The sequence below is a fragment of the Aotus nancymaae genome, unplaced genomic scaffold (genome assembly GCF_030222135.1).
Source record: "Aotus nancymaae isolate 86718 unplaced genomic scaffold, 86718_ANA_hifiasm-v0.15.2.pri h1tg000020l, whole genome shotgun sequence".
Lineage (NCBI taxonomy): Eukaryota > Metazoa > Chordata > Mammalia > Primates > Aotidae > Aotus > Aotus nancymaae.
Window position 1 is genome coordinate 65,157,410 of NW_026988432.1, and position 26,051 is coordinate 65,183,460.

General features: G+C 43.0%; 1 protein-coding gene across 4 annotated transcripts in view; it reads left to right on the forward strand.

Moving 5' to 3' along the window:
* The window catches only part of MTCL1 (microtubule crosslinking factor 1), a 134,824-nt gene that overhangs the window by 94,246 nt on the left and 14,527 nt on the right, over nt 1-26,051 (forward strand). For 2 of the 4 annotated variants that reach the window (XM_064379426.1, XM_064379424.1), the window contains exons 7-11: nt 1,724-1,846; nt 4,904-5,134; nt 6,762-6,959; nt 15,479-15,646; nt 21,520-21,774. In XM_064379426.1, the coding sequence (XP_064235496.1) occupies nt 1,724-1,846; nt 4,904-5,134; nt 6,762-6,959; nt 15,479-15,646; nt 21,520-21,774 (975 nt within the window). The remainder of the gene's footprint in view (nt 1-1,723; nt 1,847-4,903; nt 5,135-6,761; nt 6,960-15,478; nt 15,647-21,519; nt 21,775-26,051) is intronic. The other 2 variants (XM_021672427.2, XM_064379425.1) reach the window with 1 other exon arrangement.

The following is a 26,051-nucleotide window of genomic DNA, read 5'->3' on the forward strand; positions in this document are numbered from 1 at the left end:
CTAGAACTGGCCTCACCTAGGGTCAGGCTTTGAATTGATGTGACCAGTTTGGTCCAGGAATCTCAAAGAAAAGGATTTATGTTATATTGCTAGCTCCAGCAAACACGAAACCAATCTGGAGGCACATTCTCCACCCAGATCCATACTAGATCTATAGATAATTGCCCCTGGGAGATGAAGTCTCAGTGCAGAACTTCACACAAGCCAAGAATGTCCAGCAGGGACTTGAGTTGGCAGACATGGCAAATAGCAGGATTCAGCCCTAAGACTGCAGATAATAGAATTATCAGATGAGTGTGTTCACAGTTATTAAAGGCAAGCAAACAGGAGAAGAGTATGTCATCATCATAAAAGACCGCACATTTTTTAAAATAACAGAACTTTTAGGAATGAAAAATCAGTCATTGAAGCCAATTCAACATGTAGGGAAATGCATCTTTTCAAAGAGAACCCCAAACATTGCTTAATATATATAAAAGACTATAATAATCTTGAACAACTAGCAAAGCAAAGAAACATTTAATGCTCTCAGAAGTTCTTGAGTTTTTTGAAAACAGGATGTTTAAATCTCTAGCTTTCAAAATTTTATGCCGAACTTGGTGAATCCCCAGTGTCTGATTTTCTGTCTCTGTTCTTCTTTCTTTCATACCCCTCTCTCATATCCCCAGTGCTGAAGGAAGTGCTCTGCTCTTCTGTTTTTTGCATTTTCTGTTCTTGGTTTTCACTCTTGACAACCCAGGTACCATCAGATTGGGAGGAGCAAACAGTATCCAAAAGGAGAAGCAGTAGATGAGTTAAAGGGATTCAGAATGAACCAGTGAAAGTGCGTGTATTTCATTGCAACAATCCACTCTGATTCGCAGTTTTATAAAACACCTGTCTTCAAGTAGCATAAACCAGTGTGGAAAATGTCATGCTTAAATTTTGTTGATGCCTGAGATTTTTAGCGTAACAATGTTTCTATCTCTAAAAAGCACATTTTATTTCAAAAGTAATGACACTGACTCCTCTATCTTGGCATTAGAATATAAAAGGTAGACTTTACCAATAAAAATCATGATACGGATTCCACCACCTGTCTTGAACTTAACGAGTAGTAAGTACATCTTTGTGCGATTCCCCTTAGGGAGCATGTGCCATTGGGAGGCCTGAAGCCATGCAGCTCTGCTAATTGATAAAGCCCCACCCCATTGCCCTGAACATCGGGGGTCAGACCGCCTCTATAAAAGAAAGGCACCCTCGGTTGAGCAGGAAAAACTCATTAGAAAGCATATGAAAAAATTAATTATGCAACTCAGAAAGACCTGATGACTCGGAGAGGGAATCCAAGAGGCTGACGTGATAGGTGGTCATGCCTGCCTTGGTCGTAGTCAGCTCTGACTGTCGGCATCCAGAAGCCACTGTTGGAGCAAGGACACCTCTGGCATACCTTCGCTTCCTTCTGTCAGCCTGGTTTGTGGTTATGGTGGTGGGTGAAGCTGCCCGCTCCCCTCCTGGGTAAGAGATGCAGGGCAGGTGGAACTGTCCCTCCCCAGGTAATATGGGAGCTGTGGAGCCCAGAGGGAAGTCCCAGAGGGGTTGCCACAGTCACTCCACTGCTGCAGCGCCCACATGTGCTGTCTCGCCTTGTGTGTCTCCGGCTTGTGCAGATGTCTGTCCTGCGTCGTCAATTCAGGCAGAGTTCTGATTTCCACTAAACCCCTTCCTTTATCCCACCAATCAGCTCAGGGGCCCCCCTGTTTTACCTGAGCAGAGTGTATCCATAGAGGAGCTACAGGGTCAGCTCATGCAGGTGGCCAGACTGCATCAAGAGGAGACAGAGACATTTACAAACAAGATCCATAAGGTAAATATTTAACATGGATTTCAGCACAACCGCTTCATTAACTGTACAGTTCCAAAGGAGAAATGCCACGATGCATTTTCAAAGAAGGCTGTCTGTTGCATACAGGCTGCTAGACTCTTGGGCACTACGGAGAGGTCACCCAATCTAGCTGACCCCTTCTCAGACACCCCTAAACATAACTCTACCTTTCTGTTCTGGCACATGCTTTTCATCATCTACACTGTGGTCTCAGCAAGGTCTTCCTCATGCCTAATCCAAACTTTCCTGCAGCATTACCAGCCTGACATCAAGTAAGGGCCTAAATGCTACTGGACAGAAAAGTATGTCTGTCACCTCTGCTGATGTTGGGTGAATTTTCTGATAGGAAAATCAGCAACTCACTCTAAACCATTGTCTTCAAAAAAAACTGCCACAACTTGAGCTGTGGCCTGATTAACCTCTGTTATTCTAGAATAACTTAGTACTGGCTAATTTTATCTGCCAAATCCTTCCCCAGAGTTCCAAGTAGAAGGGATTTGCAGAGGTGGCCACTCATTGCCCTGGGCATCCCTGAGAACAGCCCAATCCCTGCCACCCCAAATCTAATTAAGTTGTAAAAAGATATCTAGGTTCAGAATTGCTGCAGCTGCTCTTCCCCGTTGTATTTGTTCTTGAAAGATGGCTGTGTCTTTAAAACCAAACAAAGTAAAGCAGTTGATCTTGAATAGAGCACCTTGGTGTTTTAAAATGCATATCCTGTGCAAATAAGGTCTTAGTGTATCTAATAACTCATTTTGGCGAGGAATGTGTGCTACACATAAGCCCCTATGTTGACTGAGGCCATGTGATTTAAATGGGTCACAAACTGATTAAGGGAATGAGCGCCTTCTCTGCACCTTGCAGCTTAGGAAAGTCAGGGCTAAATGCCAAGATCTAAATACTTTCTGCCAACTTCTACCATTAGATGCATGACTCGTTTTAAATGTTTCCTTTATAGGTCAAGTTGCACATCTCATTGTCAGAGGAAAATAATTTCATATTCCTTGAAAGATAAATTATTAAGTAATTAAAAAGAACTTTTTGCATTGTACCAAAAATAGTTTGAAAAGTGAGTTTATTGCTGAATATGCTGCTAGCACAATGTCCGGGGCCTGCGTGTTTCTAGTATGTGAGTTGATGATGAGGGAGGATTGCAGAAGAGGCTTTGGATGGTAGGAGATGCCCTCTAGGAGGGGAAAGTGCCCCCTTAAGGTACCCAGAGGGCAGATGATTGAGCTCTGAGACTTGGGAAGTACATGGAGCCATGGAACAGAAGGAGTTGGAAAGGGCAGAAGTGAAGGAGAGAAAGGAGGTTCTCCAGGAGGGCCTGGGCGCAGTGCTGCAGATGCTGCCTCCCGTGGTGCAGGTCCCTGCCTCTCCACAGCCAGGCAGGAAAGCGGCTCACATTACCTTAACATTGCCCCTGAGGCCAGTGAAGCTTGCCCAATGAAGAAAAAAAGAAGAAAATTACAGGACCCTCTAAATTGATTATATCAAGGGTGAGGTTAAGTCCTGGAGACTGAGTCATGGAACATGTTTTGTTTCTTAGATTATAGATGAACACTCTTCCTCATTGTTCTTGTTTGGTAAAGGACTAAGAGACCAGAGACCAGACCTCCCTTCTTTTTAATTACTAGTCTTTGTTATAGATTAACTGCCTCTTTTATTGTCATGTACCTAACTCAAACCAGATGGTGCAAAAGATCCCATGACTGTTACATCTTCAGTGTGAAATGTTAAATACACTTCCCCACCCACCATAAAAAAAAGACCACCTTGACTGAACAATAGGAAATTGCAGATACTGAATGTCTGGTGCACTAGGCCTCCCTTGTGTCCACAGGGAAGAACTAGTGGTGGAAAGCTGAGGGCTGCTGAGATGGTGAATAAAATTGCCTGTTTTCTGTTATTTCAGTCAAAAGTACAGTAAAGGTCAGGTATTGGGAGAGCGGCCACAGAATTTGCTGTGTAGACCTGTGGACCTTTCCAGAGCTGCTTCTGACTCTTCACTGGCCTTTAGCTCATTGGCCTTGGGCAGCTGTGGTTCTATTCCCATGGCCTCTGAGAATTAATTTAGTACTTTAAGGAGAAAAACATATCCCTGCCTTAGTTTTTGGCATAAGAGGGAGTATTAAGAGAAGACAGTTGATAACCTTCAGGCTGGCATTCCAACCCTTTATTGGTCTATGGAATACAAAGCTTTGATCCCATAATGTCACTTCAGCTACTATAAATATTATTTATAGATATATTATTCTTGTGTCCTTATGTGCAAAGTGATATTTTATTCACTCTTTTGCTTTTTAGTATTGACATATGATAATTATTTGTTGCTTGGAAGAGTGTTTATGGGGGGGGTGTTTAAAAAACAGGAACTTAATGTGGAGATGCAAGATATTTCTTTTCCTAAGAGATATACACATCTAATAGGAACATCAAGTCTTTAAGCATGGAAATAGGTTGTCAGACTCACTTTGCTGTTTCCTCAGCATTGTATGCAGTTGAGGCCTGAGTACTTGGAAGAATTCCTTCCGCCCAGCCTGCTGTGCTCTCCACCAGCTGGGGCTCTCTTCTCTTAGGGGCTGTTGGGAGTCAGGGGGCTCAGGAAGTAGAGGGGAAGGATTTCCACTTCTTTTCTTCTTTACAATTGTAATGTGCCTTTGAGTGCTCAGCCCACGTACAGAGGGGACATGGAATCTGCTTACGTGGGATTCAAGTCAGTGGTAAGCCACACTTCCAAGACACAGTTTTCCTGAAGGAGTTTAGAGACATCTAAAAACACCATGAGAGACTTAATAATGAAAAATGATCATAATACCTTACTTTGAAATAGCACTTGTTTCTGAATCATAAGACTCATGGGGTTTTGTAAACAGGAAATGTCTGAAGCCCTTAAAGTAAACTTCTGGGGCTCCTGTGTTTCACATCTTGTATGCAGCAGGACAGAGACTGAGTGGAAGTTTGCAGGGACTCTTGGTTTGGTTTGGGTGGCGATTTGGATTAGCCACTTGTCATACTGTCTCTTTTGTTCCATTCAAGATGGAGGAGGAGCACCTCTATGCCTTGAGATGGAAAGAACTGGAAATGCATAGCCTGGCTTTGCAAAACACCCTCCATGAGCGAACCTGGAGTGATGAGAAGAATCTGATGCAGCAGGAGCTCCGGTCCTTGAAGCAGAACATCTTCCTCTTCTACGTCAAACTGAGGTGGCTGCTGAAACACTGGCGGCAAGGGAAGCAGATGGAGGAGGAAGGAGAGGAGTTCACTGAGGTAACTCTACTTTAGAGTTCCTTTTATTTGCATCTGTTTTGTTGTTGACCCCCAGACACTGCTGTCTCCTCACCCACCCTACACACAGTCATGTTCTATTATTTTATTTTTCAGTATTTGATTAATATCTCATATTGCTACAAAAAAAGGTTTAGAGCAATTCATACAGACACATAGATAAGAGAACATTGAACATAGGTGACTGAAACACCAATAACTTTCCTATATACAAGCAAATATAACAGAAGTAACATTACAGTAGCAAGAGCAGGTATGCTAGGCATAAACTTACTTAGAATAGTGCAGGAACTAAATGAGGAAAACCACAGACTTCCCTACGAAACCTGCATGATGTTCATAAGTGAGGGACGGGCAGAGGCAGGTGCTTTGGTTGCCTACTCAATGTCTACTCTCCCTTTTTTCATTTGTACATGTTCATGGAATACAAGTGCAGTTTTGCCACATTAATATTTTGCATTGTGGTGAAGTCATTATTATTTTAAATTATTTTGTCAATTTTGGTCCAAGAAATGGAAATGTAGCAGCTTGTTCAGTTATATATGAAACCATGAATTCTGTGCTATGCTCTTACCTAGTTTTAAGAGTGTTCTGGTCCGTAACTCCATGCTGTAGCAAAGTTTCACTCCCATCTCCTTTGCTGCTCATTTATAAATTCATTGAGGTTATCACCCTGAGGTCCTGCACCATCTCATTCAAGCTGGTTTGTAAACACTGGTTTCTAAAACGTTTACTCTTCTTTTATTTGAGTTTTGTTCCTAGATGTGAAAGCCTGTCCTGCCCACACAGTTTTAAAAGGATCTTTTCTAAGCTTCAGATGAGTCACTTTGCCACCTCTAAAATTTGTGTATGTTCTTCCTGTTATACCTCCCAGGTTTATAATAGCAGCAGAACAGAGATCTTTGCCTTCTGATTGCTTTTGTATTGATTAAGTCAGAGTGACCGTTTGTGCTGCAGGCTCCTTCCGGGGCTTGCTTCCTGGCACGCTTGGGGCTGGAGCCACTGGTGTTCTGTGTATTCTGTGTATTCTGAACATCCACGACCCTGGCTCCTTGGCCAGCTGCTTCGAGGCATTGTGAATTGTTGGTTTCTTTTTAGCTCCCAAAGACCTTTTGTCTGCTTTTCACTCTAGCAAACAGTGTATGTAAATTTAAGTTCTCATCCTCAGAATGGGAAAATACAGTGATCTCTTTCTTCAGGGTGAAGAAAGTCTTCAAAAACTGATTCCGACAGCTTCCAACTATCCATGACATAGAAAATCATTATTAAGCAAAACCTAGAAATCATTGTAAAGTTGCCTGTTAATCAGTACTCTGGAGTTCCTCCTCCTTTAACTTAAAAACCATAGCTATAAGCAATACTAATTTATAAGTAGTAGAATTAAAATTTCTCTTTAACATCTAGTAAGTTGAGCACCTACCCTGTGCTATTTAAATCCAGCAAGTACCAATGAGTGAAATGGCCAAAATGAGCATTTTAGGGGTAGTGACTGAGAAATATAGGCCTTGATAATCCATAAAGGGGATCATTATCTTCAAACAATGAAAATCGGACTGTACAGCAAAAGGATTTGGCTGCAGCTGTGATCATCACTTCCTGCCTGTTTCAGGGTGAGCATCCGGAGACCCTCCCCAGGCTCGGGGAGCTTGGAGTCCAGGCGGGTCACCAAGTGGATGGCCCAGACCATGATGATGGTGACCGAGGCTGTGGCTTTCCGGTGGGGGAGCACCCCCAACACTCTCGGCTGCAGATTGGAGACCACAGCTTGCGATTGCAGACTGCAGACAGGGGACAGCCCCACAAGCAGGTGGGTGCCTCGATCCAAGCCTGTCGCCCTGCCCACACCAGAGAGAGGAAACTCCTAAGCCACATTTGTGTCATTTTGTTTCAAACGTTGGCCTTCAGGTAGCAGCAAATTCCTCTGCCTGACTGCAGCCATTTGTTGTCATTTGTGATGCTGGGTTTTTGCTAGAAATCACCTCATCAAGCCTTTCATTTTAATATCAGCCTACTCTTTCGTTTGAGTTACCCATATAAATAAGGACCGTAGTAAGGGCAGATCAATGGTGTGTGTCCCTGTTGGGGCCAGTGAATATACCTCAGAGGCTCTGTCACTGGCAACATCATTCATTTGGCAGCATAATATATAAGGAGAAAAGGACAAGTTTAAGAAAAAATCCCCCAACATGGACGAAATATTTCAAGTTATCTTTGGCCCACTTGAAACATAGTGTACTCCCAAATAAAAGTATTTGATGACACTTTGAAAAATTTAATGTATAGAGGTGAGACTTCAGTGTTATTAAGTAGCTGTTATTGTTGCCATAGACCACAGAAATAGAATCTACTTAATAAAGCAAAAGATACTACTGATAACATCCAAACTGCTTGCATTTTTATACCAAATGGCAGTGATGGAGGATTTGGAGTAAGGAGCTCCTGAGCAGGACCATGTGTTAATGCTCTCTCGCCCCCAGGCTTCTGAGTCACCTCCAACCCGACTTGATTATTTATTAATAATAATAACCCTTCTCAGGGGGCTCCTAGAGTGAAGCTGGACACCCCTGGCCTAGGAGGCCTGCGTTCTGGGCTGAGGGTGCAGGGCCGGGGGACACGGGGCACAGCAGTCATCTGGGTGTGGCTCCTACCTCTCAGCCCTAGACACTCTGGGGCACTCCCTCCGTGCCTGACGTTGCAGCTGCTGCTCCTCCCTGGCCCAGGCTCCCAGGGCCTGGAGCCGCTGCATCTCATGGGAACGGGCTGTCACCAGAGTGCTGGCTCGGATCCAGTTGAAGACAGGCGGCAAGCTTCTGAGTGCAGACTGAGGGGAATTTGGGCTCCCCCTACTCCCTCTCTATACAATCAGATTTTCACACCTAAACAGCTGTTGGCTATGTACACTGGTCCACCCTTCATTCTCCCTGAATAACATGACTCAAGAAGAAGATGATACTTTCAAAGGAACTTTTACTCATAGCCATTAGAAAGTACGCCATTCTGCCAGTGTCCATGGGGAGAATTTAGGTCATGGAATGAGTTTTCCAGCAATAATCTAGTTAGAAATGAAAATACTACTTTGCAAATAATGCTTTAAAATTTACTAATTTTACTTTTATTTTTAAAGAAATGTTATCATTCAATCCCATAAATCCCACTGATGGCCACTGTTGCCACCTCACCACAAACCTGCTGCATCTAAAAAAACGTGTTTCCCACGCATGAATGCAGATGCTCTGGACAAGGAGAAAACCTCACACATCTGGTTTTCTAAACAACAGTCATTACTCTCAGGGTGGAAAATAATGTGAAGTCACTCAGCTGGAACCTCACATTCAGCATATTTTAATGTCATTTCCCTTTGCCGCCTGCTTCTTCCAATACTAGTTTTTAGTGATTACCCACGAAAGTAGAGATGGACTTGTGAGCTTCCACTGTGGCCTGCGTGTGGTAGAAGTGTGTGGTTGGGTGGCAGGGTGGGGTCCAGACACTCAGACTCAGGTGTGCCGAGTGGGCTGGTGTCCACAGTAGTGAAAGGAACACCGTGTGCACAACACTCTATCTGTCCCAGGACGGAAGATAGATGAGCTCTACTGTAACGACAGCTGGTTCTCTGGGGGGAACATTCCCAGTTAGAGGATTTGCCTCTCTCTGACTGGCATGAGTATTAGCCAGGCAGCTGGGATGCAAGAGCAAGGGCACGTGTCTCACAGAGTGGCACAGAGCCAGACTGTTCCAGAAACACTGAACACCTTGCAAGGTGATTAGTAGCATGGGAAACCTGGCCAAACCACTTTCCGAAGGACAGGTTCTCAGTTACAATATTCCTCAGGCCTCCGTCTTTGCTTTGTGACATATGGAACATTCTCACAACTGAACTCAAGTAGATGGCAACATTTATCATGTCCACAGAGGATTTTTAAAAAAATGCATATACTCATCAACCTTGGGATGGCTCATAACAAATCATCAGGTTGGCAAACATTTGGCTCCGCAGATGTTCCCTGTTTCCCAGTCTTCAGCTACATGAACTCATGGTCATGACCTGGTTGCTCTAGAGCCACAGTGAGTGCTTTCAGTTTCCCCAGCCGTCCGGAAGAGCAGAGACCGTGCACGCCCAAGAGCGAATCGTATAGTTCTCCTTGAGCTCCGGGACTCTCGCCACTGTGTTAAGCATTTGAGGCCAGCATTCCTAGGCTGTTTATGCATTTCATACTGATTAGTAATTCCTGGAATCCAGCTTCTTCACACAAGGTGATTAATGGTGCGGGAATGATGATCCTGGGGCGCCAACAGCTCATTTTCCCTACTTGGATTAACTTAAAAAGAAGTTACTTTTTCATTCAGGGATGTGACCTAATTCTCTTTATCATTTAATAAAACAACTGTGTAAAAAAAATAAAAGTGTGTAGAACCTAATATAAAATTCATGGGAAGAACTGAAGGAATTATATTTCATATTTAAGTCTTCACCTGCTATAGTCACTGAAGAGACTCACTCAGTCCAGCCTCAGGACTGAGGAGACTCCACTTCCCTGGACCTCTGCTCCTTGTCTGGCTCATGTGCTGCATTAGGGCCTTCAGGGGAGTCAGCCTTTCTCCTGCAGACAGAGCCCTTGGCTTCCTGGGCCTCTGGGGCCGTGGCTCTCCCAGACCCTGGCAGTCTTCCTTTCTGGCCATGCAGGCTGCCCACCTTTGCTTTGCCCAACATACAGAAACTTCCAGAAAGAACACCCTTGCCAGAGGAGGCCTCACATCAGAACTGTGAACTGCCTTTTTTTTTTTTTAATAAGAAAGTTCTCTTGAGCCTAGGTGGCGTTTACATTTCAATTTTGTATGTCATACTGTGGTTTATTCTTCAATTTATCCTGCAACTGGGAGGCCTCCCTTAGGAGGCGTGCTACTCTTTCTGTAAAAGGAACCAGACCAGAGCTTAGGTTCATGAAGTGTTTTATCTTTGCTCTGTGGTGGCAGTTGTTCTGTCACTCTGAAAGCAGCCCCTACGTGAAGTAAAAATTCACATGTACAGATGGGTGCTTGGAAAAAGGACTCTCCCTGCCCCGTCCTACCTCCCAGAGTTAACCACAGCCGCACAGGCCTTCCAAAGTGCATAACTAAGCTTGGAACCTCACAGATAAGTGTCTTCCCTAATGGCCTCCTGATTTTCATCAGATTTGCCGTGGTTTCCTAAGCCTTTGGGCTGATAACTGTGTGTACAGCTCATGAAACATGTGCCTTATTTATTCTTTACTGGACCCACATTCATTCTTCAGAAGCGCTCAGTGACAATTATGGAGACCACAGCCCAGAGCCCTCCTGGACAGGATCAGCAGGCAGACTCTTGGCCAGAGGGCAGAGGACTTCTGTGTGTAAATGACTCTAATTCTTATCATATTAATAGATTATATTTTCAGGGTCTGTCTCCAGTGGCCCATTCTCTTTTATCTGTAGGAGATAATGGTTTTTAGAAAAGAACCTATCTGGATGTAACAATGAAGGTTACATTGACAAGAACGACAAATGGCTTGTTTATAAAAGCGTTGCTGGTTGTGTGAATGTATCAATTCTGGCTAAGCTCGCAGTAAAGAATTTGGGGCACGCCTGCTGGTGGAGGAGTTGCCTGTTGATTGCTGAGTGAGGTCTCGAATAAGAACTACGTTTGCCTTGTTAAGGTCTGGAATTCCCTTGCCTCTGTCAAGAAGCCTAAACAAACAGGATTGGATACCATTGCCTCTATTTTGTGACTGGTGTTTTGTGGGTTAACCCATAGCAGCAGGTCAATATGTCTGTTCCAGCTTTCGATTAAGCCTGTCTCCAAAATTAGTGGCTCTGATGCAAGCAAAGTAGTTGGTAGTGGTTTAGCTCTTTTGTGGAGCTGTGATTTCACCTGATGAAATCTTAGAAATCTTAGGCAAGAACAATTTTGAAAAATACCTGGCATTGCGTCACAAAGACCTTGATACATTTACCTTATCTACAAACTTCCATTTCACTTTCTACTAATAATACTTATTAGTAGAAAATAATACTTGCATATTAGACTTGGATAGATAATAGAGTTGGATAGCAGTCTGATGGACCGAAGACCAATTCTGAACCTGTTAACAAGTTTGACATATTATAGCACATTGTAAGTCTCACTCAAGAGAGCTGAGCTAGGCGAGGCTGTAATGCCCCTAGGCGGAGGAGAGGGAAATCATTGGAGGCTTTTTATCCTGCAGCTTTGCTAGAAAATCAGCCAGCTGATCTCTGAAAAGCCATATTTTTTAGTTGAAACTGACCTTCATTCAACAAATGTACAAGCTAAAAGTTTGCATGGCTAGGCCCCAGCACAAAAGATTCAGAAAGCCCCATGTCCAAGAAGACTTGCATCATAAAGATGTCTAAATGGACCAGAGTCTTAATGTGATTCTTGACTTAATTTGGGTCATCTTTTTACCCAAAAGGTAGCCCAGCAAGTTGTACCACCAGGGGAAAAAAATAAGAGAAGTTAACTTTTAGGTATTCTCTCAGGATGACTCACGACAATTATTTCCCTTGATATGGGAAATGGAATTAGCTTCATGGGGATTAGATGGCTTCTGCAAGGTAAAGCTGAAGAAGAAAAAGAAGAAGCCTTGGCAGGGTATAATGTCAGAATTCGAATATTCCTGGCTTGGTTTGTTGGCCTTGGAATGGGATGACCTGGACGGCAGTCCATGAGCTCACTTCCTTGACAGTGGGACCTTGGCTTTCAGCCACTCCAAGCCATAGTTCCTCCTCTGTAAAATGGGGAACATAGCATATGTACTCAAGATTGACGTGACATATAAACAAGGTCATGTCGGTGAATAATTTAGTATACCGCTGGCCATAGGAAAACCTACACTATTAGTAATTATTGTCACTGTTTTTTTGCATGTGTGTGAAAGTCATTAGGAAAATAATGCCCATCTGGCTCATTCTGAGTCTTCAGAAATGTTGACACGGGCATCCACTTTTGCTGTTGTGCACTAATGGCAGGAGCTGGCCTGGGTTCCTGCTGTGCCACATGCTGCTCTTGGGAAATGATGATGACAGGTACCAATAGCATTGAGCTGGGCTCTCTTGCTCCCTTTGGCTGCCCTCACCCCAAAGCAATTCTGGACCCATTCCATGATGATTTATATTATCCTGGTTTACTAGAGCACTACTTTGATTACTCTGACACAAATGTGCATAAATCATTAAGGCTTAAATTTTATTGAATTCAATATCTGTTAAAGCCAAAAGTACTTGCTTCCAGAGAAACCAAGTTTCCAATTTGCAAGAGGACTGTAAGATTCTGATTCTAATGTTGTGTGGTGTATGGGCTAAGAACAGCATAGGCTGATACCAAATGTAACTTGACATTCATAGAAAACTATTGATTACATATAGGAATGTATTATATGGTTTTCTGCTTTCTCTTCAGTGAAAATCAAATGACTACTCCAAAGACTGGATCAAAATTGTTACCATTATTTTCTGCTTGAAATACTCTTGACTCAAAAAGCAGTGATTTTTAATTTAAAACCCAAAGATGAAACTCTCAAATCTCCCATAAAATATATGTGATTAATCAGCAAACAAATTTTATATGAAGACATGTATTTCTGAAAAGATTGTTGTGACACCACTTATCACTCAACTGCACTTATATCATTTTTAGTTTTTTTTTTTTTTTTTTTTGAAACAAGATTTTGCTCTGTCACCTAGACTAGAGTGCAGTACTGTGATCATAGCTCACTGTAACCTTGAACTGCTGGGCTCAAGCAATCCTCTCATTTCAGCCTCCTGAATAGTTGGGACTACAGGCAAAAGCCACAATGCCCAGCTAATTTTTAGGTACTTTTGATGTGGAGTTTTAAAAACTGTTCTGTGTTTGTTACAGCTTCACATATTTGGCGAGCATCTCTTTGAGTATAGTAGTAATTTATTTCTATTCAGATGGTTGGTAAGAATGTGTAAGACTCATAGATGGTTCCCTATCTGCTGAGTTCTTCAAAATGTTAACTGAATTGTACTTTTAATGCCTTTTGTCCCAAAAGTGAAAATTGTACCCTGTGAGAAAAATCAAAGAGCAATAAATACAAACAAACAGGCCTTTCTACTCCATTGTAGCTGGGCACAGTGGCTCATGCCTATAATCCCAACATTTTCTGAGGCTGAGGCAGGTGGATCACTTGAGGCCAGAGTTTGAGACCAGCCTGGGCAACATGATGAAACCTTGTCTCTACAAAAAATACAAAAATTTGCTGGACATGGCGGCACACGCCTATCGTCCCAGCTACTTGAGAGGCTGAGGTGGAAGGACTGCTTAAGCCTAGGAGGTTGAGGCTGCAGTGAGCCGTGATCATGCCACTGCATTCTAGCCTGAGTGACAGAACAAGACCTTGTCTCGAACAAAAAAAACTCCACTGTGTTAATATTATAACTTCTTGATTAAATGCTGGAGACAACTATGGATATCTCCATAATAAATCTGCTCATATTAAAGAATTTCTCTTTCTTAACATAAATTTATTTTAAAAATATGTGTGTGTGTATATATATATATATATATATGTATTATTTTAGGTTCAGGGGGTACATGTGCAAGTTTATTATATGGGTATATTGCATGATGCTGAGGTGTGGGCTTCTAATGATTCCTGTCACCTAAGTAGTGAACATAGTACCCAATAGGTAGTTTTTCAACCTTTGCGCCTCTTCCCCATCCCCTTTTGGAATCCCCAGTGTCTGTTGTTCCCACCTCTGTGTCCAAGTATACCCAATGTTTGGTTCCCACATATAACTGAGAACATGCAGTATTTGGTTTTATGTTCCTGCGTTAATTTGCTTAGGATAATGGCCTCCAGCTGCATCCATATTGCTGCAAAAGCCATGATTTCTTTCTTTTTTGTGGCTGCACAATTTTATTTGAATACAAACATACATCCAAAGTATCTTAAATCCTTCCCATATATGTTGAATCATTTTTGTGTATGTTTAGTGGATCAAGTAAATGGTTTTAAAAGTATGACTGCAGAGTGAAGGCCAGTGTGTGTGCAGAACCTGAAGGAGGGGCCCCCAGTATACTTGCTGACCCAGGCAGGAGAGGTTTATCAAGTTTGGGAGATGAGGAATTCTGAGAGGGTGAGGCTCTGTTTTTCCATGGTAGAGCTTATCTACATCCAGTGGGACTTAGAGATCTTTTATAACTCCTGCTTCATAAATACACCAAAAAAGAATGCCCTGAGACCACCCTGAGAGCTTGTGATGTACTTTCAGTACTGATTGGAAGAGACGGGTTCACAGCACTTTTATTATCAAGGTACCATAATTGATTCAGCATATTTCATTCATTTGGCCAAACCTTTCTGATATAATGCCCTTGCTCAAATGTACTAAGATATAAATCATGGCTTTAAAATTTGACTTCAAAGGTCTGGGCAGGTTTTAGAACATAGAAACTATTTTAAGTTAGGCATAAGCATATTAGTAATAAAAATCCACTCTTTGTTTACCAGACACATTTGGATGCTTGACATGAGCCAAAGATTGTACCAAATACTGGAAATGTGAGGGTGGGTCTGGCTTGTCCCTTTCTGAGGGGCAGAAAAGTGGGGACTGGTAGTTCCACCTCAAGGGACCACAATAAAGCCTTCATGAACAGGTTACACATTTCACCTTTGGCTTTAATTATTAAACATCAAAATATTTAATAATTAAATCTACCTACCCACAATGGCCATGTGTGTCATATCTATGACCTTTTAGTAACTGCAAGTCAGAGTCTGATCACCCTATGTGCATAGGAGTCATTGGCCTTTATTAATTCTCCTCTAGTACAACAGCTGGCACTAGAGTGACAGCATATATGTAGGTGTGTGTAGAGGTCTTGTCATATCTACACCCTCATGACAGTCCTGTCAGCCCAACTCTGTGTTCTAGACATCTACAGTCACACAGTGACTAGCAGCCCTGGCCTCAGGGTTCCCTGTGGCCTCCTGCAGTCTCCCTGGGGCCCAGAGCACCTCTGCAGCAGGTTCCCACAGCGCCAGCCCAGGTTCCAGCCTCTGAACATAGCTGCCAGGTCGCCAGGACAGCCTTCCTTCCACCTTTGTCCTGATCAAACAGGCCCTCAGTCTCAGGCCCAGGAGACCGATGGCCAGCAACAGGGACCCCTGGCTCCCCAACTAACTGCAGACTCCCCACCCACCCTGTACCCACTGCCAACAGCACCTGGGAAACAGCCCCCACACTACCTTAATGGCCAGATCCTCTCCTCTCCTGACCTAAAAACTACACTTAAAGGAGGTTGTGGAGCCTGACTCAGTGTTCCCACAGGTGGTGGAAAACCAGCAGCTGTTCAGTGCCTTCAAGGCCTTGCTGGAGGACTTCCGCACGGAGCTGCGGGAGGATGAGCGTGCCCGACTGCGGCTGCAGCAGCAATATGCCAACGACAAGGCAGCCTGGGATGTGGAGTGGGCCGTGCTCAAGTGCCGCCTGGAACAGGTACCACCCTGCTGGGTCTTTCTCAATCCTGACCATGTGTCTCTACTGTCCAGGATATGTGGAGGGTGGGGGGCACAGAGAGATTCAGAACCATGGGCTCCTTGTACAGGAAAAATGAGAGGAGTGGCGCTTGTGTCTCTTCTTGAAGTGCAGAGGCCCCATTTTCCCTGATGTTCCCTCCCAAGTATGCAGTACGGCCTCCACCACGCAGCAGTTTCAGAGCAGCATGTATTCTCCCATTCTGCATTAAACAAGCTTGTATTTAGCTCTATCAGAGGATGGCCAGGCTGAAACAGTCATCACACTGAGCTGACATAACTCTAGACAAGAGCAAAGCAAAAGGAGACTGTGGTTTAGTTGTCTCTGAAAAAGGTAAATGCATCCTTTCAGTGAGATTTTTCAAAATATCAAAAAGAACTTGGAGACCTTCCACTGCATGCCCAAGAATTCTAATCAATTTTAGTCTCCTTATTTATACCAAAGGAAACTGAGGCCCAGAAGAAACAGCTCATCTCAGATCACAGAGCCATTTAGCGCTAGGGCAGGAAGAGAGCCCAGGTTCCCTGCCTCCACCACACACCACAGAGGGAGGCCCTCTCTGAGGTCTTACACCACAGCCATAGGAGTTAAGATCAGACATGACAAGAAACATCCTTTCCTAAGGGTTTCTTCCTTGGAAACCATTGAAAGTCATGTGACTTCCTACATAGCATCTGCTGCTTCGAGTGTCTCTCAAGGTTTCTTCCAACCCCTTGATCATGAGGAGGGAGGGAAGATCTGTGTATCCTTGGTAATCTATTTCCTAGGCTCTATTTTGAGGCAAACCATAAAGTAAGTAAAATTTTATAGGAACTGGTCTGGTCATGAAAGGAAAAAAATTGCCTGGAAAGGAGACCCCTGTCACATGGTCTTGATAAAAGATGAAAAGGGCTTGATGTGTCAAAAAAAAAAAAAAAAATCCATCTCTCCTGGTACCCACAAGTCCCCCTTCACTTCCACCTGGCCCAAGAAGGAAGTGGTGTTGGGCTGACAGCCCTGGGCGGGGCAGGGGCATAGGCACAGCCTTCCAAGCTTGGGCATCAAGTGAGGGAGCAGCTGGCCTGGTTGTGACTCCTGCCTGCTGCCCGCAGGGGATTTGACCTAAATGTTCTGTTTATCTTAGTCCCCAACCTGCAGCATCAGCAGTGGAGGAGAAATGACTAAGGATATTCTCTGATGAGCTGCCTTTAAACCTATTTAAAAAATATGTTTATGGGGGGAGCTAAATGTTTTCAAAGCCCAAACTGTAGCTAAAGAAGGGAGGTCTAATCTTTGATGCAAGCCAGTTTCAAAATATTTCATCTTTGTTTTACAGGAACATAGTATCCACCCACAGGTTTGCTACAAATAAACTTTCAGGGAGAGTCCCTAAATACCAAAAAATAAAGCTAGAACTTCAAACCCAAAAGCCAGGTGGCAATAGGTAAAGAGTTTATCTCTGCCCAAATCATTTAGGAAGTTTCTTAAACATTTGCAGCCCACGAAGCAATGAATATGAGATGATGCTAATCTATTTGTAATAATCCCATATTTACCCTCTTATACTTAAATACAAAACAGTTTAATTCTGCTACAAGTTAATACCTTCTTTCATTGGAGCCCACGTTGATGACACTTCCCAAGTCCATGATTCTTTCAGCAGACTCCTAAGTCAGACCTTGTTCTAAATGTTGAAGATCCAGCAACAAATCAGATGTTCCTTGAAGGGTTTCTCAGTGCAGTGGGGGGAACCAGACAAGTGCTGTTATTTATAACAGCATGGAAAGTGCCCCACTAGGCTTGCACATAGGACTCTCGGGACAGAAGAATGCAAGGCACATACCTTGGCTTGAGAATTCAGGGAAGGCTGTGAAAGTCCTGTTGAGAAAAATCTCAAAGGATGGATAAGAACTGGTATCTGGAAAAGGAGAGAAAGGAACTTTCAGGCAAAAAGAGAGTGTCATGAAGAAAGAGCATGGCTCATTTAAGAAGCTTAGGTATGAGAGGAAAGAAAAGTATTTAAGGAATTAATACTTTAATCCTGATTTTATTGTGAAAGTTTAGATTCCCTTTTTCAAAAGATTATTCTGCCTTGAAGATAGGGAATGGATTAGCAACCATTAGAATTGAATGGATTAACCTGGGGTTAATGGTCTGTAGACTGAAATCAGGGAATTGCCGAACCAGAATAGGAAAGAGATGCATCTTTATGGCCACTAACTTTCCACTAAAATTTGGCATGTCTTTCAGTTACAAACATAACTGAATTTCTGAAGCCCAACAGAAATCACAGATCTTTTGAAAGGAAATGAAAGAATAAAAAGGAATGAAAGAATAAAAAGTAATCACACATCTTTCCATTTCCCATGACAATTGTTGTAGATATCCCAGAATTAACATTGAGGAGGGGACTTTTGGCTTCACCAGGCTGCCACCTGGGTTGAGGAACCCTGGGTTGCAGAGACTGGAGGTGAGAGGGGTAACTCTGAAATAAAGCAGCCGCAGTAGAGAAGGAGTGGAGGGCACACACCTGAAAAAAAACAGAGCAAGCAGTGAGCGGCCGGTCCTGGCGGCTGGTTCATGAGACATTGGAACAACAAGCACCTCGCACGGCTCTCAGGTTTCCAGTGTGGGTGCCTGGGCGATGGGCCATCACCAAGACAAGAACGTAGAGAGAACCAGTTGGGATGGAAAGGGAACAGGTTGGATTTGAGGTGTGCGTCATTACAGGCACTGGGACTTAAAAAGGGCTGGGCAGAAGGCATATATACCTGAGCATGAATGAGGAGGTGGGAGGCAGGGCCATGGAGGATGCTCCAGGACTGTGCATGGAATGAGAGGAGCTCATAGAAGGAACCGAAATATTCATTTTCAAAAAGTTTGTAGGGGGAGAAGAGATTGGAAAGGAGCAGCCAGAGAAATTTGTGAAAATCCAGAGCAAATGCTGTCCCAGAAGCCAAAGGGAAAGACACCATGGCGTTCCATGTGGAGTTCAACAGTGTCAGATGCTTTGAAGAGGACAGGACAGATGAGGGATAAAAAGTTTTGTTGAACTTGGCAGTGAGGAGGTCACTGGAACACTTGACAAGAACTGTTGCCGTCGGGATGTGGGGCAGAAGCACTGTGCGCTGTGCTGAGGGAAAGAAGTGAGTTTGGCAGTGAAGGGAAAAGAAGGAGCACAGACAGTGCAGTAACAGGAGCCGCAGGGTCATGGGGAGTCTGGTCCAGCGAGACCTGACAGTGGAGGGCCATTGATGACACGAGGTCCCTATGTAGGTGGGGGGATTGGGCTCTAAGCATTGAGGGGAGGGGGTAACCCTGACCACAAGAGGCCTGAGAAGTGTGGACACTGAGGAGTTTGTGAGCAGAAGGAATGTGCCTTGACAAAGCAGGTTAGCGGAGGTGATGTGGGGCCCAGGAGGGGGTACGCTGCATGAGGAGATTCTCAAGAGAGGATGTATTGGTGGCTGGAAGCATCTACAGGTGGACAGATGTTCCTGTATGGGGCTCAGCGGCCTTTCACTCTGGGTTATGTGGACTTCTGGCAGCTGTTTTGAAATGGGATTTTGTGGTGCCTGGTGCTTTTCTGGTAGTCTTCTGGTTAACACTGGAGGTTTCTCCCCTCTTTTGTTTCTGCATTCTTTCTACTTAAAAAAAGTTCTATTTTCCCCAGATTTACATTTTATAAATAATTGATCAAGAAGCGTCGCCCCTGACCTGCATCCGTGGCTGCCATCTGCTTCCTCAGGGCTTTCCCTTCCCTAGTCACCTCTGCTTCCTCTCCAAGAAGGCCTGAGTTCCACTGAGATTCAGGGACAAAACAGTATGTTCTCCCCACTTCATGAAGGGTTTGCCTTTATTACAGAGGTGAGATTCAGTATTAGCTCTCACCCACTGAGTCCCTTGTGGGCAAGAACTTTCAGTTCAACTGAGCACACCACTCAGCAACCTGATCGTCTTAGTCCGTCACTGTTGCTATAAAGGAATACCTGAGGCTGGGTAATTTATTTAAAAATAAGGTTTTTTGGCTCACAGTTCTGCAAGCTGCACAAGAAGCATGGTGCCAGCATCTGCTGCTGGAGACGGCCAGGCTGCTTCCACTCACAGCAAAAGGCAAAGGGGAGTTGATGATGTGTGCAGATCACATGGCAAGAAAGGAAGTGCAGGTGGGCGGAGGTGCCAGGCTCTTAAGGAAAAACAACCAGCTCTTAAGGAAATAATAGAGGGAGACTTACTCACTCCCCGGCCCAAGGCATGAATCTATTCATGAAGAGTCCACCCCCATGACCCAGACACCTCCCACTGGGCCCCACCTACATTGAGGATCCCATTTCAACTTGAAGTTTGGGAGACAAACATCTAAAGTATAGCACTGATATAGACATCTTTCTAAATATAATAATATGGGTTGATTTAAGTCATTAATTTTTTTTTTTAATATGGTCTCATAAAAGTTAAAAGAATCTGTTTAGACATGGATAATCAACTATTAATTATTTTAGTGGGTCTTTAAGTAACTCATTTTAAGAAAGGGAATTGAACTCTACATATGAATAATGGTTACTGACTTACCATGTCCCTTATGCAAGTCCTTAAAGCACTGAGCTGCCATTTCTTCACAAATAAACTGGGAATGAGGATACCTATACTTACAGGATTGCAATAAAGACCAAATGAGGCAATCTATGTGAAAGGCCTTTCTTTAAAAAGTATACAGTTTGTTAAAATTGTGCACTTAATAAAATATAAAAGATTGCTTATGAGGATAAAAGCAAGGCTGTTGTGCAGTTGTAGTGTTTGCCCTAGGGCTTATAATATACGTATTTAATTAATCAGAGTCCACCTTGAAATCGTATGAGACTACTTCTCATGCTGCCTGAGGAAATTGCAACAGTATATTCTCAGTTCCTTGCCATTCTCTGTGCTATTGCTGTCATAGTTTACTTCTACATATTCCATAAACACACAACACATTGTAACAATTTTTGCTTTAGATAATCAAATATTAAAAAGCAATTAAAACAAATAATAAGTTTTATCTTTACATATATGTCATTTCCAGTGTTCATTTCTGTAGAGATCAATGTGCCTGTTGGTATATTCCTTCTGCCTAAAGAACTTCCTTTTTCATTTCCTGAAGTGCAGGTCTGTTGGCAATGTTTTGGTTGTTTTTTTTTCAGTTTTCATTTTTTGAGAAGTGTTTTCCTCCATTTTTGAAAGATACTATTTCTAGGTACAGAATTCTATCTAGGTTGAGATCTTTTTTGTTGCAGCACTTTAGATGCCACTCTGTCATCTTCTGACTTGCAAAGTTTCTGATGAGAAATCTCCTTGAATACTTGTCTTTGTGCCTCGATGACGTGTCATTTTTTTTTGTCTTTAAGGTTTTCTCATTGGTTTTCGTAAGTTCGAATATATACGATGTAGAATCTTGTTTGGTTTTGATACTTAACCTCCTGGGTATTTGACAAATACTTGTCGAAAACTATTGGCTTCCGTCACTGTCCCATCCCTAGGTTCCATATAGCAGCTAAGGATACAGGGATGGACATGGTACCTGCCCTCAAGGAGTTAACACAGAAGTACAGGCAAGAGATGGTGGTGACTTAGACTAGGAAAGTGGAGCAGGGAAACTGGCCATGGGAAGCTCAGTTTACTCACTGCTTAACGTTCTGTGTGGCTATCTGTGTCAAATGCTATTCACTAGGACTTTAAAAATAAAATTTATTTATACTCGGGATTGGTCAAATCTTGGTTTAAACATGTTTCCAGGGATCACATGTAAATGTGCTGAGACTTCATCCTTGAATGCGAGACTTGTCACAGCAGAAATTCCTGTCTTTTCTCCTTGGCAGCTGGAAGAGAAGACTGAGAACAAGTTGGGAGAACTAGGCTCCTCCACTGAGAGCAAGGGGGCCTTGAAGAAGGAGAGAGAGGTGCACCAGAAGCTCCTGGCTGACAGTCACAGCCTGGTCATGGACCTGCGCTGGCAGATCCATCACAGCGAGAAGAACTGGAACCGGGAAAAGGTGGAACTTCTCGACCGCCTGGACAGAGATCGGCAAGAGTGGGAGCGGCAGAAAAAGGAACTCTTGTGGAGGATAGAGGAGGTAAGGAGGCACCCCAGGCCCTGGAGAATAGGCACAGAGTGTAGAGTACTCAGTGGAGTCAGAAAGCCAAAACACTAGGCTGCTTTCTGGTCCTTGCAGCATCAGGATGCATGGGCTTCCAAAGGAAGAGAGAGAAATACTAGAATTGCTTGTGCTGGAGACCTAGTTTCATATCTCTCCATGACACAGTTTATAGGTAACTTTCCTATGTGTACGTGTGGTGGTGGCTGAGCAGGGTGGCTGGGGGTTGTGGGAGGTTGGAGATAACTTTTTGAAGGAATTTAAAGACAAAACTAGAAAGAGGTTATTTCAGGTCTTATTCAGTGATTTCTGCTGAAAGCGAACTATAACTTTTAAGTTTGCCACTAAAGATGTGGTCACAGTGACTGCTTCAACTTGAATGGAATTGTTATTAGAAAAGAAATTGCTGAATTCAGTTGGAAGTCAGGCTGTTTGCTGGTGAGTGTGCCTGCTGTGGATACTGCTGAGCTGTGATTAGATGGACCGTAGTCAAGAGAAGTAGCTGGTAGCTCATCATCTTTAGCTAAACAAACAATTCAGAAACTCAGATGAATTTGGGGAGGAGTAAGGATAGTCATTTTTCTCCCAACATAACCATTGTCTGCATTGCATCAAACTTAGAATGGTTTGCATAGTTGCAGTAGTTCCTGCGTGATACACAAATTAAATTGATGAAGATTTGGAATTCTTCCCTGGCTGGATTTTTACATAGTATACATTTTGTTTATTTCAGCCAGTCACATTTATAAATTTATGAGGTCTCAAGGAAATGTATTAATCAGTAAGAAATTGAGCTCAGGAAAAATAACCTCATTTCTCTATTTTAAGTACCCCTAGAGCCATTTGAGAAATGTACTCTATTACCCACAGAGATGGTGCCTGTGTTATGCAGGTATAATGACAAAGGTGAGTATATGCATATGTTGCATAGGGAGGGAGGCAGAATGAACTAAATGGTAAAAGACACCAAGAGCCTTTGGCTTGGAAACCACTGAGAAGAATAAAATACACTGTAGGTGAGCTATGATCACAGCAGAGTGAGACCCCGTCTCCAAAAAATAAAAAGAGGAAAGTACACTGCAGATAGAAAAGCTGAAACTCTTTCTAGGTTTGACCACTCACACAAACGAGTCGCATTACTAATCTTTGATACGGCTCCATTTCAGTATTGCCCAAATCCTATCAGGAGGAATGTGGCCATTTCCTTTTTGGCTTGGGCATGCAGCACTTGTGAAGAGTCTCCTGTATGAAATCTCCTGTGTGTCTGTGCTCTATTGCTAGGTGGAAATTTTAGGGATAGAAGTGGCATATATTCTTTAAAAATGGCCACTAATTTGTTATATCCAACTTTAGTTGACCAGTGTCAAGTAACTACAGCAACTTGTTGCCAGGGAGCTTCATGCTTGGTGTGCGCTCTAGGGCCACTCACTTTTTACGTCCCTCCTGTACCCCAGTGAGGCCATCATGAACCCTGCCATGGCCCCTTTAGGGTACCTTTTGCCTGTTAGCCATGGCGGCTTGTTGGACTTTTCACAGGCTTCATTTGTTTGGAAAGTCATACCTTGGATATAAATTAAGCAAATCTTTTACATTTTTAATTTTTACTTTTGGGAATGAAGAATTTCTAATAAAGGAAAAATTAGTAAAACGTGGTGATAACATTTGAAAAGTCAAAGACTTAAAGATGAGCCATGGCCTCATTTTGAGACTATATTTTGGAAAGGTAGTAGTGGTCAGGAGCTGACCTCCAATTCCAAGTTACCAGTATTGAAACAGTTCTGCCAAGCTGACAGCCTCAGAACCCAGTCCTCTAGATGGACATCTTTGAGTATCATGGATCTGAAACACGTGAGTTTCGGGCATGCAACTGTTCCTGAAATCTGTGTGATGGATCCCACAGATTTTGTACAATGATTTCACTGCTGTTTTTAGGAAAGGATTGGTTACAAGTGAACTGATGCTTCAGACATGCAACTGTGGCTTTCAAAAACAAATATGGCCTTTTCCCCAAAATAGTCAACATTTTTAAAGAAGATTTTTTAAATCTCAGTGCCCCATCCTGAAAATGAGGTAAAGCAATTATAGACATTATCTAAACTTCCTGAAAAGAGGAAATGGGTTCAAGTGTGTATGGGTGTATATAGATTTTGTTCATTTATCAGTTATTGGGTTGCTCGTTCATTTAACTTCTAGCTACATATTCCATAGATAAATGAGAAATGTAACTGAACATTCTTCACAATGTATACTCTCAACATTTGACTACTTAGTAGCCATATAATATAACCTTGACTCTGATAACCTAATACAGATGGTGAAAGAAGTAACACTAAATCCATTTTCCACTTTCAGAACACATGCTTCATACTTGTCTGGTGTCATTAAATTCCTACATAATTTCTGCACCACATGAGGCATGTTATGTGATGTGGGAATGTGGCTAAGGTCATATCATACATTTTATCTAACTTATCAGTGTCTCTTGTCTCAATCCCAGTTTGATTGCAGGATGGGGGCAGGAGACTTTTATGAAGTCACACTACATTTCTCCTTAGAATTGTTGCGTTCCCAGTTAATATGCAGATGATGTAGGCCTTGCTGTTAGATTTTCTGTACTTACCAAGCTAAAAAGTGTCATCCATTCATTCTCCTTCCAGTAACTTTCTTAAATCAGCTGCCATTCTTTTAAAACCTGTTTACAGAGTGACCTTTTTTCTTTCTACCAGTCTGGGTAAGGTGGCATCTTGAGGGTTTATTGTTTCCTATATTAAAATAAAAATATTTAAAATTTTCTACTTGCATTAAAAGTTGTTCTACTGCAGAATTGCAAGTAGGTGCTGATGCTGGCTGAAATGACTCCTATAGGAAACCCTACCCTTTTAAGGACCTGTTCTATTACAACACCCCAGAGGCATCTTAGCAGCAGATATCTCCAGCCACCACCACTGCAGTTCATTTTTAGGAAACCTAACACTTAGCAGCTTGAGTACAAGTTGCTCCTGGCTGCCTGGGTTTATTTTTGAAATCCCACTTGACTAAGTTAGAAGGTGCTTGTTCATAGCTCTCCTCTTTAGTCATTCTTTTCCCCCCTCACTCACACCTCAGTGCACATTTGCAGCTTCAAATGGGATTCTTGCATTTTAATTTCTTGCCCAAAATAGCTTAGGGATGATCATGTGTTGAAACTAAATTGTGCCGACATGCATTAAATGAACATATAAAAAGCCTTCCTCTTTTTTTTTTTTTTTTTTTTTAAGAAAGCAGTTAGCATCTTTAAGAAAACTGCAAAGAATTGTGTCATCATCAGAGAGGAGGAGAAGAGAGCAGAGGGGCAGAGCTAAAATGTGGAGTTTTTGGGTTTTGCTGGTTCCCTGATTTGCCTGTGAACTGCCTCAGATGCTAATATGTAAGCCTTGACTGCTTCAGTCTCCATCTTTCTCAAAGATAAAGATAAACCTCTGTTCTGCCACCTTAGAAATTACTAACAATGAGCAAACATCCTTTTGTCTCTACTATCTCATATGGCTTTCTTCCTGACTTTACAGAAACCATATTTACATCCAACTTGTGGATGAATGCTCAAATCCGGACACAGAGATGCAGTTTGTTGTGATTCTTTGAAAAAAAAAAAAAGAATTGATCTGCATTCAAGGCAGTTTTAGAATTTCTGGCACCGTCTCAGCGCCTGAGGACTTTAAATCTTTATTTGGCTACTCCTTCAGGTCGAATCCAAATGTCACTTTCATCATTCAGATATTTACTTATTCAGAATAGCAGTCAATCCAGTAGTGTGAGTTTGTCATCCAATAAAGGCCCCACTAAAGATTCATAGGTAAAAATAGCTTTGGGTCTCAGTTGTGCTTTCTGTGCCTGTTTTAGAAAGGGAAGCAATGAGGAGGGCTCAGGAGAGTGAAGTGGAAGCTGGTGAGGGCTCCTCTGGGGAGGGAGGCCGTGCACCCTGCAAGCCATTTGCCTGCCTGCCTCAGCAGTTCCTTGTGATTTCATATGGGCTCCCTTCCTGAGCCACCTCCATAAGATCTTCATCTAGTGCTGCAAAAGGGCCCAGAAAGGCCTAATGCCATTACATGGGCTGGGCCCCCACCAGACAGCACGACTCCTGTGAGCCCACGTGCACAACCTATCTTACAGATAAGGAAACCGAGCTCAGGGGAGTCGGGAACTTACACCTGCCTCCGAACTAGCAAGCCACATGTTAATAGTTCCAACTCAGGTCTTCTCACTCCTGGAGTGCTTGC